We start from the raw sequence: 13,421 nt of genomic DNA, 5'->3' as shown, positions 1-13,421 counted from the left end.
TCTGTCAGACAATTCTTATGATGTTAGTTCTGAGGATTTAATATTGGATCAATTGATAATTCCTTAATTGATATTTTTTCTTTATTCTCGTCGCTGGTCTGCTTGTCTGCAATTCTTACAATATTAGTTTAGAGAATTTAGTGTTGGATCAGCTAGCTATCCCCGAATTGATGTTTTTCTTTATTCTCATTGCTTATCTGGTTGATACTGTACTAATTTTGTAAGGAGAAATACTGTCTTGGTCACTCATGGGAATTTAAGGGTTAAATTGGAGAGAAATTATCCAGGACTCCAGTTAGCGTTGATTTTCTGGGAGTCACGTTACCCTAAAATACCCCAACTAAGGAGAACGTCAATTTCTTATCACGGGTTCTTATATGGAAACCATTCATACAAACTTCCTTGTTCAACAGGCGTGAAATACACAGAGAGATTCTCAGGACAGAGTTTTAGGAGGGTGCCTGCCAACTCAAAGGTCAATCTTCCGTGGAGTGTTTCAATGAGATTCCGCACAGCCAAGCCTTCAGGAACTCTGCTTGAAATCTCTTTTTCGTCATCATCTTCGGTGTCGGAGGTAAGTTATGTAAATCAAGGTACATGTTTTAAAAGTCATTGAACGTTCTTATACTTACGTGAACTTCGTTGCTATTTCAGTTGGTTGATGGTAAACTGTAATACAACTACAAAGGGCTGTTGGTTCTCCAATTGCCTCACATAGCGGTGAATGATACCCAGTGGCATCACATCGAGATCCTCTGGACAGATTCTCCCTTAACATAACAATGGACTACATCTACAAAGTCTCTGCAGATGCATCCAGTGGATGGATGACCTTGGAGTTGTCAGACAGTTTTTCATGGGAGCGAGGAAGAATTCTACCAAGTCTGCAGTGTATGATGGATTTAGAGGCTGTATACAAGGTATGCTTTTCTAAACAAATTCCTCTAGTTAAACTGTAGGCTTATGTTTCTGTTGCCTGTTCCAGGTATTAATTTAGTAGCAATGCACTCATTTTGCGAAGCTTGGAGGAAAAGATAGTTGTTTATGAGTGTAGGTAATAACACGATTTCGAGTGCAATTTGGTGTTAATACGCTCGAGTAAATTTTTCAGTACCACAAAATTGCACTAGCTGTAGGGCGAGTGAAGTTTGTAGTCTTTGAAAAATTTATAAGTACATATTACACTAAATTGCAAGATAAATCATGTTATTACTTGTTAATAATTTACATGAAAAAACATCACAGAAAGGCAAGACAAACTAAACGTTAGGTTTGGAGCGTTAGTGTGAGTGCGTATATGCGTGCGCACGTGCGTGTGCGAGCAGGTGCGTACAAGCGCGTGCATGTGTGTTCGTGCGTGCTTGTTTATGTAGTAAGGGCTGAAACTGTGCTATTGGAGTGAGCATGGCAATAGTGGATGTATGAATATTAGGCCATTTCCGACTCCTTTTTCGTGAAAATAGCTTCGTTTGCAAAATAATTTATTTTCCTATGAGAAGTATCGTATCTGGGCTCGTTTTAAAACAGAGGCTGAGGCCTCTCGGAAATGGTCCAACTCGGTTACCCGTTTATATGAGGAGACACTAAACTCCCTCTTTCCCTATCCGTAGGGGTTTTTGTCGGGAGCACTGAGATCAACATGAACTCTGGAGTCAATCACAAAACAGCATCCATCTGGTTGTGAAGAGAAAATGAGAAGCCACTGCTCATCGAACCCTTGTCCAGACTACAGCACATGCCAAGAGGAATTCGACTCCTACAAATGCATATGTCCCGTAGGTTACGGTGGTAAACATTGCGTGCGCGTATGTTCTCTTAAGCCGTGCCGACATGGCAAATGTGAAAGTTCAAACCATGGAAAGGGATTCCGATGTGTTTGTCCTCAACAGTACACTGGTAAGTGGATTTTTTTTTTTTTCATTTTTTATCTTATTTTATTTTTTTTTCATTTAAAGTTATTCCCTATTGGACATTTGTGGGTACCATTTTAATGCAAACAAAGTTCTTATAAATGAAATAAATGAGTAACTAAATAGCAAATAATACATGGGCGCGCGTAGATATGGAATTTCCCTTCGAGAGTTTCATTCGATAGCTCACGGTTTTGGTGTTTGAGGACAGTCTCGAAGGATCTTTTACACTAGGGTCAAATGTGAGAGATGTTTAACTCTCAATGATCTCTACAGCGAAACCATGACGACGTGCGATCAATATGCAAATTCCTAGCTGTGTTAAAAGGCACCACTAATGCACGAGTAATGTAAAGCCGCAAAATCACTCCAGGGCGAGTAAACAAATAAAAAAATCTTAATGATTTGCGGGCGTACTGGTACTGGTGATTAGGTGCGAACTTGCTGTGGGGCGAATTCACCAGTTAACGATATGCAACGCAAATCTCTCACTTAAGATTCACTTAAACTTAGAGTTTTAATGTTTTGTATAATTTCTTAAGGGAATTTTGTGAGGTCCGCATGGAGATACCCTGTCGAGATAAGTACTTTGGTGCTTCAAGTATAGGCGTCTGTGGTCCGTGTAAATGTGAAGTGGGGATGAATCTGAGTCCAGTTTGTAACAAGTCTACAGGAGAGTGCTACTGTAATGTAAGTACCAAATGGAAGAAGCTCATCAGATGAACTTTATTTAAACCGTGGATAGTTTCGAGAGTCTAAACCAGGGAAAAAATCAGAGCAGTTTCTGTTTTTCTTTAAGAAGTCAGGAGAATGAGGGAAACGCTCGCACCTCAAGCAACGATCCCATCATGCCTAGCTTTTAACTCTTTGACTCCTAAGAATAACTAGCATCTAATTTCTCCCTACGATATCATCCCTGAATCAAATATTACGGTCATGAGAATGAAGGAATTGATCACCAGTTAAGGAAGCTCTTGATAGTTAAACAAATTCTCCTTGTCAGGACCTTTGGAAAGGTGAAGAGAACGGTATAGAGATTATGCATACTGATCGTAGGGTGCATAGGGTTAACTGTACAAACATTGTCTGAACTTTTGCCACTTTAAAAGGCAGACCTCCTCGCGTGAAGAAGACCTGTTGAATCGGGTAACGCGTTCACTGCCTTATCTGTGTAAAAAGTTTTGGTGGCAGAGATAATAGTTTTATGGTGCCTAAATTTCCTATTTCTTGCCAAGTCACAAGAAACCCACAGTCAAGAAGTGAAATTGTGACTAAGAGAGCTGTTTCGAAATGATGACGTGACACAACGTACAAATTTTTAGGACGGGAAAATCCACTTTTAATTCAAGTGTGCAGCTGCGAATGTGCAGAGGAAGTTCACTGGTCAATTTTTTCACCCTGAAGAGTGACTAGCATTTACTTTTTTCTTACAATATCAGCCCTGAATGACAAAATAAGGTCATGAGAATAATGGAAATGATCAGCAACAACAGAAGCTCAGGATCGTTGAACCAATTCTCCTTGTCGGCACCTTAGGAATTGTAAAGAGAACAGTATGGAGAATATGCATACTGATGTTAGGGTGTAAAGGGCTAAAGAAAGTTTTGCCAGAAAACGCAACCAAGAGAGTAGTTTACGGATCAAAACCGACTTTTCGATCCGGAATCCCTTGCGCTTACAATTTCTGCCTCTCTCAAGAACAACAACTTAAGTTATAATTTGATATGATCCACAGGTCCTTCTTCAGTCAGCCAGAACGCTGTTTAGCTCCGATAACAAAGATGTGTTGGACGTCGTTCAACAGGTAATAATTATTGGATCAATATCTGAGCACTTACCCTTCCCCTGACCCAAGAACGGTCAACTAATAACAAGTTAGTGTTGTTTTTTGGCTAAGGGAAGGGTAGGTACGCAGTTGCGCAGGTACTGACCTTGATCCGAATTATTTTTACTTGTTTTTGTTGTTGTTGTTTTTTTTTGCAAGTAATCCACGGTCTATTTGTCGCCGGTTTTTATTTCACTATCCTCTCCAATTGGTCTGTGAAACTCGCGCCCTTTCATCCAGTCACTTTACTGCAAACAGAAGCCAATAACGAGGTGTTAACTGTGGTCGTCACACTTATTCAGAAAGCACGCTACTATTAAGATCTATTCAGATGTCTGTGGTCATCGCAGTAATCTTTAGTTTTAATTTTTTTCCGCTTCGGCTCCAGTTTTCAAAAATAATATCAGCGTTCGTTCTGTTGACTTGCACAAACTGTTGACATGCGCAATCCGTAGCAAACGTGGGCGGACGTTAGCTACCAAGACGCAAGTATTAATAGCTGATTGTGATAGTGCATGAAAAAGCACACAATTTTTTTTTTTAAATTCATTTGAATATTGCTCTTAGAAACAAATGACCAGTGGATTGTGACCTCCTTGTTTATATTGACACGAGCTCGAAGGCACTGGCAGTGAGGTCGAGTTTTGTTGGACCAGTAGATATTTTTATGTACACTTAACCCTACTGCTACCTTTTGTTGGCCGTGTAAGCCTCTTATCTTGACTGCTGTTACTTTCAATTTGACAGCACTCCGCAGGGACAGTGGCTCTGTTAAAACAGATGGAAAACTTCTGCGGAAATTTGGCCAGAAGTTTACCGCACTTAAAACGAGACTCGCGCAGATACAGTCGTTGTACCGAATCATTTTGCCCCTGTACACGATTATTACTCTCGATATTGGTAAGAAATATATTTTGTTGAGTTTGCTGTGTCTCTTTACATTGTCTCTTTGCAGGCTAAAGAGGCCAAACATTCTGGAGCGAAGGAAGATTTGACCTTAACTAACCGGTCAAATGTAAGTACTGCCACTGGTAAATGGTGGCAAGTAATGCGAAGTAATTATGTTCGCTCATTTTACCTCGCAGAACATCAACCAATGCCCTCTTCTTATGCCTCACACTACCAATTATGTTCTCCACCACACTGTTACCAATCAAATGTTTGTAATTGTGGTAGCAATAAAGAAAACGATTTGCTTAGTTGTCAAGTTTGTTTGTCTAGTATTGACCTTGTGACTTGTGCAAGCAGCAGAGGTCTGACAGAATCAGTGTTGTGTGCACTTAAACCTGTTGTCTGTAAACAGTTTAATACTCGCTTTGCTAATAACCTATCATTGCCGTCTCATTTAAAGTTCTGCAATGCCACTGAAGTAAGAAGTGTAGCTATCAAGCCAACTTTGATGACAGTACCTAGTTTAAAGGAAGCTTTACGTAGTAGATGATTAAGCACTGCAGGTACTAAGGAAATTCTAGTTAAGCGCCTTGAAGGTGCATTGGCTGGGGAGGGGTAGTTGAATTATTTTTTAATCAACAGTTTAAATCTCCCAAAATATTTGATTTGAAAGTTATTTTTCTTGGTCAATTTGGTGCACAATAAGGCATACTTGTTATGAGAATGATAACTAGGCTCTCAACAAATTCTGTGTACCAGTAATGCGAGTATTATACCTACTTCATAAGAAAAATATATTTAAATTGGTGCAAATTTTTTTTAATTAGCTATGTTTGTCAGAGAGGTTAAACCCGTTCAAATGCAAAAGTACTGTTGTCACTGATATCACTTGGTATGCACTGATATATTACATATAAAACTTTATAGACCCATTATTTTTTTACCGACTTGCATTTTAGAGGCAGGGTTTCTGCTCCAATGAATTTATGGAATTTTGTACTTAAAGGTTTGAGCACTTAACCCTTTACATGCCAACAACAGCATGAATATTCTCTATACTGTTCTCAATATATTTAACGAGGTGTTGACCAGGAGAATTTGCTAAACAATCAAGAGCTTCATTAGTTAATAATTCCCTCATTCTTGTGACCTTATGTTTAATTTGGGGTTAATATTGTAAGAAGAAATTAGATACTAGACATTGTAAGGGGTCAAAGGGTCAATAACTAATGACCCAGCATTTTGCTTATGTTGACACAATACATTTGTTTTAGTAATGGTTTGTCTTAAATAAAAGGTACAAGAATTTGCAGCTTGATAGTTTTAAGAGTAAGATGAAGTATACACAGATAAATGAAATTTGTATCTAAAAGGAGTAATTCTGTATACTGATAGGATAATTTCATAAATGAATCAGACATCATTGTTTGTCAAATAATAAAAAAGCTTTCAGCTGTTATGTTTGGGTAAAACCATACTTCTATTTATTTACTCCAATGTATTATAGTCTACAAGATACGAAGATTAAATTTTAAAATATCTGCTTGTATTAAAAACATGTTTCCTTCAGAACTTTGTTTCAGATTACATTCAGGGTTGTCATTCTTTTGATGTATGAAGTTTCGTGACAAGGTCTAACAAAACACTAGCAACTCCTACTGTTAATTAACTGTCAAGCTAGATAGTGTTCAAATTCAATAGCTTTTAAAAATTTGAGTCCTTTGAAAATCCTTCTCGATCATAGCGCTGCACGCAAAATGTGGTTATTACCCTTTGTTGTTTTGTTGAATAAACCATTTGCAGCGGCGTAGTTTGTGGAACAACAACAATTGACCTGCCGCTATAACTTTGAAGCACGCGACCATCCTCGGGGATTTTCTCGAAGTGCAGCTTCTTTAGAAAATTCTCTCCTTTAAATCTCGCGGGAGACCAAATTTTTCTGCAGTGTTGAGCCTTTGGAAAGTTAGCGTTATTCTCTCACCATTCTTGGTTGTGTCCGCACTTCCCCTGTAGCCCTGTACTAAAACCCAGATATGTATAAGATTTGAAATGGCATAAAGAGAGTGATGGGCGCCATAAGGCCGGTCATTCTAGAGCGAGCGAGCTTCGTATTAATAGAGAGCCCGATCTCCTTAAGAAAGCCATCCACCAGGGGACCTACAAGCTCCAGCTTGTTGCCTGTGAGTTCTTCCAACACGGGATCAAGGTCTCTCATCCCGTAATTAGGTTTATTTTCTGCGAAACGAACCCTCCTCAACCATTCTTTCTCCGTAGAGAACTTCATCTCTAAAAAAAAAATCTGAGTAAAAAATCTGAGAGTTCATCCTCCAAATGGATCAGATCCCAAGCTGCCAAATCCATTCTTCAACCCGATTTTCCATTTTTTTTCGATGAATTCTAGAAAAACGAGATAAATTCTGCGAATTCATCCGCAAGTGGCTGACAAATTTCGACAAATCCCCCCAAGAGTGCAATAAATCCTACAATGATTTAGAAACAGTACTTTAAAAAAAAAAAAAAAAAAAAAAAAAAAAAAAAAGGAACAGCCAATATCAGCGGAATCGCAATAAAATCACAATCTACTACTTCAAATTTTTTTAACGGAGGACTCGGTGCGATAGAGCGAAAACCCACAATATTCAAAATAAACAACTGAAGGCCAAAGGAAGACTTCGTGACGCAGACAAATAATTACAACTTTGATCTCTCAGCCAATCTCACCTCCAGCAGATCAGGTGAAGCGTCAAAAATACATAATTTTATGTCGATGAACCATAATCTATGACCTTCAACTATTCAAGAAAATAAAACAATTGTGATTCGATGCCACATTGAAGATGCAATGAAGATTGTAAATAAAGCAAGACTGCAAATAAAGCGTGAACAATAACGCATCCTTTGGTCGAAAGTCGCTTTGTTATCTACGCAGCAAGTTGTTCTTTCACGTTTAGGTTATAACGACGATTCGATAAAAAGGCGTTAACGAAGAAACGATAGAACTTCAAGGAAAGTAATGTGTGTTAGAGAGGCCAATGATCCGGTTCGCAATGACCATGCGGATAGCAAGTTTTCCTGAAATCAGTCTGAGGTTGCTCATCCGTTGTTATCAGAAAATACTGGTCAGTTTTTCTACTCGTCCCGACCCCCTTGTATGAGTACTTTTGCTTGAAGACATAACTACAACGGAGTCCCAAGCCGCGTGTCGCTCGATAGACCACAGGATATGATTGGCCACTGTATCACATTACGTCAGAGGACACATCTACAATAAGGGGACAAAAGTGCAACGGTACAAACGGTAGATTAAGCACCCGATTATTCGCTTATAATTAACCGCTTACATGCAGGTTTAATTAGCATCAAATTAACGCATATAAGCGGTCAAAGTAGGGCCTATTTACTTATTGTGAACCTGTGACGTATGGGATTAAATTAGCGCCCCGTGCGGCACCCTTCGCTGACCCCTTTGCTTATTTGCTTTATTGTGGTTTTCATTACAGAACGAAACACTCATTCTGGACGACCTTTTCTACCTGTATAATGTAAACGCAGTACGACACATATTTCTATGAATCCTCTCTAGGAACGAGGGAAGCATAGAAAAAGACAGAAAAGGACATAAATACTTGCTTATACAGGCTAAATTATCTTGCTTGTAAACGCAGTATGAAATTAATTTCGTTCCGGAACGAAACTTGTTTGGAATTATGTAAAAGTAGGAGTAATGGGTTCCTGGTAAAAGTACCTTAGGAACGGATCATCAGATTTTTGAGGGGAGTAGGGACTGCGCACAAAAAGCTGACCTCCGTGCGCTTATAGCGCAGTATAATTAAGGCAAGAAAAACTTGGGTTAGTATATGAAGAGTAACAAATGGGTCAAAACGATTTCGTTATTTTCAAACACTAGTTATTGTGACAACCGATGTCATCGCAATTGTCAGTCTGTTTTCCTCTATAAGATGAAAAACTATTGTTAAAGGTGAATCTGGGAGGCTTCAATGTTGTCAAGGTAGCATTCTATTTAAGTGAAAGCATAACGTCTTGATGAGATATAATTTTGCAATTATTATTTCTATGCATATTCTCTATACTGTTCTCTACACATTTTCTAAGGTGCTGACAAGGAGAATTTGTTAAACAATTCAGAATTTCTCAAGCTGGGAATCATTTCCTTTATTGTGACCTTAATGTTTCATACAGGGATGATATTGTCAGCAGAAACTAAATGCTAGTCACTCTTACGAGTTAAAGGGTTAACGCATGCGACAGCGTTTTGTTGTTGTTACAGAATAAAGGACTCGATTGTTTGTTCATAAAGCCGTTTCAGAGAACATTGAAAATGAAAAATCCCACGCAGCAAATGGTAAGGGGTTCTCGAATATTTTTTTCCCACGGTTTGCAAAAATTTTTGAAGGATAATTAACATGGTAGCCTCCTTTTTGCGTGAAAATATGCACTGCTATTAGATCGTGGGCATTTTCTGAGAGACGAAGCTCGAGGAAAACTGTGAACTTCAAGGCTATTGCTAATTAACTTGCTATTGAAATACACTCTTTTACCGCTAAATAGATAAAGCTAAGTAATATTCCTAACTTTTGTCCAGAAAAAAAAAATATCCGTTTCATAACGGCCTTTGCCATCAATCTATTAAAAAGAGTGGATAGACCTGTTAACAGAGCAAGAAAATATAAAGTAAAATAACACACTTCACTTTAAAACAAGGAAATATTTGGCTCTAAGTGGAGAGCGTAACACCTTCGTTGTTGCTAATCCGGAAAGGTTTGAAACGTTATGTGATTTTTTATTTATTTTTTTTTTCTGGCCAAATCTAGCTTACAAATATACAGAGGTCTGTATTTGTTTCGCTAATCATAAATCCCTGCGCGAGGTTTGGACTGGACCGTCTGTCTTTTGTTTTTGTTGTGATTTCGTTTCTTTTTGGCAGGAATCAATAACGCTAAAGAGAAGACTTCGCACATTTATTGATATAACGGTGCTGATCACGTGTAATAGAGTGAAGCGGTAAGGCAGGTTTCTTTTCTTTTTTATTTTTTTCAGCCAGAAAAGAAATGGCCTCGACAAAACCTCCTTCGCGGTAACGAATATCAGCTGATATTTGCTGCACTGTTCAATTTCCAAACGCAAATCCTTGAGTATAGCTGCCGTTAATCTATTTGACAATTTTTCTTTTTCTTTGGTCGTAAACGATTCTTTAAATCTATGGTTTTGTCACGAGATTGTTTTCTTATCTTTAGTGCACAGCAAGCTTCCTCAAAGGGTGGCTGCTGAAAGACTAAAAGCTGCAGAATTCATTCAGGTCACCCGGATTCGCAATAAGTAGAATCTAAGTGAGCTCTGTCAATATCCTCTTTGTCAACACTGAGGAATTTCTCCACCCAGTCTCTTTTAAGTCTATCATAAGCTGTATCAAAATTTTTGGCGAATGTGGCAGTGTTCGCCAATATCAAGGTGACTCTCTAGTTCACTGCATTTTTTAAAAGCCATGTTGCAGCCTGGCTCAGAACCAGCGAAAAGACCATTCGATTATCCACCATCACTATTTGTTGTTGTCTTATGGAGCCGAGCTGCCTTGAGCGGGAAGAAGTTCTCATTTACAACAAGTCCTGTAGGACCCTGAGGCTTAACGATGAAATCTTGGTAAGGAATCAGCCTACCCTGCCCAATAGCATAAGCTCTCCATATTCGTATTCCTCCCCCCTCAAACTTGAATTTGTGAAAGAAAAAACAATCAAACGAACAAAGAAACAGACCGTTTCTAAAACACACCTTTAGGGTAGCACATGTTGTCCAGGTTCCTCAGGGTACAGTCAATCCTTTTTTTTTGGGAAACGTATTTGGGGCTGTCCTGGTGTACCAGTACACGGGGGAATTCCTATTGTTTTCATATCCATACATGGAGTTGTGACGCAGTTAGTTAATGTTTCGTTCCTTTGTGTACTGGTACACGAAGACACAACCACGTATTTGCTCTGTATCTTTCTGCAGTCTGCAGATTATTAGTAATTCACATATTAACGATTTCTGTCAAATCGACACTGGATTTGTAATTTTTAGACAGGAAAAATAGACAATAGGAATGTTAAAACTGGGATGGGGAACGGGGATCGGAACAAATTAAGGATGGGAGAGAAAGATCCATACCCAACCATATCCATCTACTTTTCCCATCTATTCCCACCGCCCCCTCTTTTCGGGGGCCTCTAAATAACAACACAGTTTCCCCTCTTGGAACGCTTCAGCAACAGTGAAAACCTCTGTTTCTTTTCTCGCTTTATGCTAACTCCCAATATAAGCCAAAGTAATATGTGTTATGGACTCACTCGCTTGTAAAATGTCCTGACGGATACAAAGTGATTAGATTGACAACAGTACGTAATGAGAGTGAAACCCAGCGAAATCTACCTTTTAATTTGTCTGTAACGACTAAAACCAAGCCTTACCAGAAGCGTTTCTCTTCTCGGATTACCAGATTAGTTAAAACGACTTGAAAATTAATTAATTTTTACTTGCGCGAACCAACAGACATAGTGTCTCCCATGATATTTTTTATTTCTCTTGCTGTATTGAAATTAACATCATGTGTTCCAAAAATCGCCGATTTTTTCCTTCATGTCTTGGATCTTGGCAAGTTTTCGGCGCTTGCCAGTACTTTCCCATAACGATGAACTGGACAAACTGTCATTTGTTCTCCTCAGTGATCTCCAACAAACCAACTCTTGCTGATATTAGGTCCTTTTCAGACACACTTTCCCTGAAAAGGTGGTTTTAATTAGATGCGCATTGATATCAGAATTACAACACTCAAAGATACTAAATCTGTACCTCCTCGACTACTTTCACATTTGCCTCCCGAAATGCTTGGAAACGAACACAACGCGGCCCTTCTTTAAAGCAGCTAATGCGAATCTTCTCCATGAGAACTTTCAATTATACCCGTCGCAATGTAAAAATTTTCGACGTGTTGAGTATAAAATTTGCATGTTACATTATTTGAAATAAGCTCAATTAACATAAAAGCTTACAAACAGACACAAAAAAAAAAGAAAAAAAGAAAAAGAAAAAGAAAAAGACATATATTCAATGGAGTTACACTTTCGGTGCATAGTAAGGTAATTTAAGTTGATTAATTGCAGTAAAAAAGGTAATTTATCACTCTTATCGTTTACCATTTATTTCGACCATTCATTCATTTCGATGTGGTTAAAAATGAATCCGTGACATACCAGCGTGACACATGACTGAAATCAACATTCTCGTAGCTCAGGTAAACCTGTAGTTGTCTTCATTATTACACCTTTTACATGAGCGTTTCTAAATCTGCAAATAACGACATTTTAATTTTTTTTACAACACAATATGGTCAGGACTAACTAGATGGAATTTTGTCAACGTGTTTTTTACAGTCCGCCTGAGACAGTTTAGCATAATGTTGCGCAGAAGACGTTCCTTTCTAACTTCGTAATTCATAATTTTCAGGCACGTTTTGATGAATTTATGGATTCCTCGCCCTAAAAAAAAAGCTGAGCTAGTTTTCAAAATAGACACTTATTCAGATATTGATTTTGAACGAGAAAGGAAGTCACTACAAATATGCATAAATTAAGCCATGCGCACTTTGACCATGGAATGTTACCAAAGTTCATCGAGCTCCTGCAGGTGGAAAACACCAGTCCCCTAAAATGGTTTTCTTGGTTTTGAAACACTAGTCCAAGTGCTAAACACGAATGGTGGTCAGGACTCCAGATTCCATTATCCTTTTGAGAAAAGCTTCTTGGAACTACAGCACGCTTGCTTAAATTTGAAAGGGGCTTTCTGTGTGGTATTTTTGTTACAACGTAACTCTCAGTTATTGAGTCAGATTTTAGATATTTTGCCATCAATCATAACGTAAAATTATACAACGTGTCCCTTTATTGTCATTTGATAAGATGCGTCAGGTTTTAGACCCCTCAGCGAAAAGCTTAAAATTGACTCTGAAATAATGCGGGTATCAGCGGCCATCCCGAGGGGTCGACCCCCGGGCACCCAGGGGCATTTGTCACAGCTGCCGTGACAAATACATGCTAAAGCCCCTCGGGTAAGGCAAAAAATTGGGACAAATACCCCCACCCCTGGAGCAACCTGGGCAACATATACTCGGTGTTGCCTGTTCCTCGATGCAAAAGTACGAGTGATCATGGTTTACTGAAGCCACATCAGCACTAAAATCCACACAAGTCTCTATGGAGTCCTCAAATTCGAGCTTTCTGGGGCAAACTTTCTTGGCTTGCGGTTGTTCATCACACTGTCTCTTCCTATCGGCAAGACGCTTCGAATGCGAACTAACCGTATGAAATTGAAATCTCGATGTCGCTTTCCTTAAAATGCAATGAACAGATTCCTGGATCGCCGAGTGTCTTGAATTTTTTATCCGCTCGCTTACAGAAAACCTCCCACTTCTTACGCTCATTGGGCCTTGTAGGAAGGCAAAAATAAATGAGATCAGGTCGTTTCTTACTCCCATTACGGCACAGAGCAACAGCACAATACTTGACCATGGTACACAGGAAAATAAACTGCAAAGGACAAATAAAAAAAGCCAAGATTTCCCGATTTGTCAAACGCACATTGCGAGCGAGCTTGCTTGTCCTAAGGCAAAAACCGCTGAACGTTGAGACAGCAGATTACGTGCAAATCCCGTGGGTATGGCCCCGGGGTATTTTGCCAAAAACGCAAAAGCGCTCTAATGCCCCGCGTGCGGGGCATGCCTTTGCTACAAATCCCCTGCTAAGCCC

General features: G+C 39.0%; 1 protein-coding gene, 1 long non-coding RNA gene and 1 pseudogene across 3 annotated transcripts in view; 1 reads left to right on the top strand and 2 right to left on the bottom strand.

The window, feature by feature from the left end:
* LOC131773421 (uncharacterized) overlaps positions 1–13,421 on the bottom strand; it is a 134,632-nt gene that overhangs the window by 33,618 nt on the left and 87,593 nt on the right. The gene's annotated exons all lie outside the window — the stretch shown is intronic.
* On the top strand, positions 323–6,146 carry LOC131772378 (uncharacterized). 2 transcript variants are annotated; one of them, XM_066173878.1, is made up of 7 exons: positions 327–574; positions 655–920; positions 1,611–1,896; positions 2,453–2,600; positions 3,646–3,714; positions 4,691–4,750; positions 5,087–6,146. In XM_066173878.1, exons 3-7 carry the CDS (start codon positions 1,871–1,873, stop codon positions 5,174–5,176), a joined length of 393 nt encoding a protein of 130 aa, XP_066029975.1. In that variant the 5' UTR covers positions 327–574; positions 655–920; positions 1,611–1,870; the 3' UTR covers positions 5,177–6,146. The 2 variants fall into 2 exon arrangements, with proteins under 2 accessions (XP_066029974.1, XP_066029975.1); XM_066173877.1 differs by having other exon boundaries at positions 323–574; positions 4,691–6,143.
* On the bottom strand, positions 6,304–6,910 carry LOC131773428 (uncharacterized; annotated as a pseudogene).

This window comes from Pocillopora verrucosa, chromosome 11, assembly GCF_036669915.1.
Source record: "Pocillopora verrucosa isolate sample1 chromosome 11, ASM3666991v2, whole genome shotgun sequence".
NCBI lineage: Eukaryota > Metazoa > Cnidaria > Anthozoa > Scleractinia > Pocilloporidae > Pocillopora > Pocillopora verrucosa.
The sequence above is the reverse complement of the archived record's forward strand: the minus strand, read 5'-3'. Positions and strand labels throughout refer to the sequence as shown.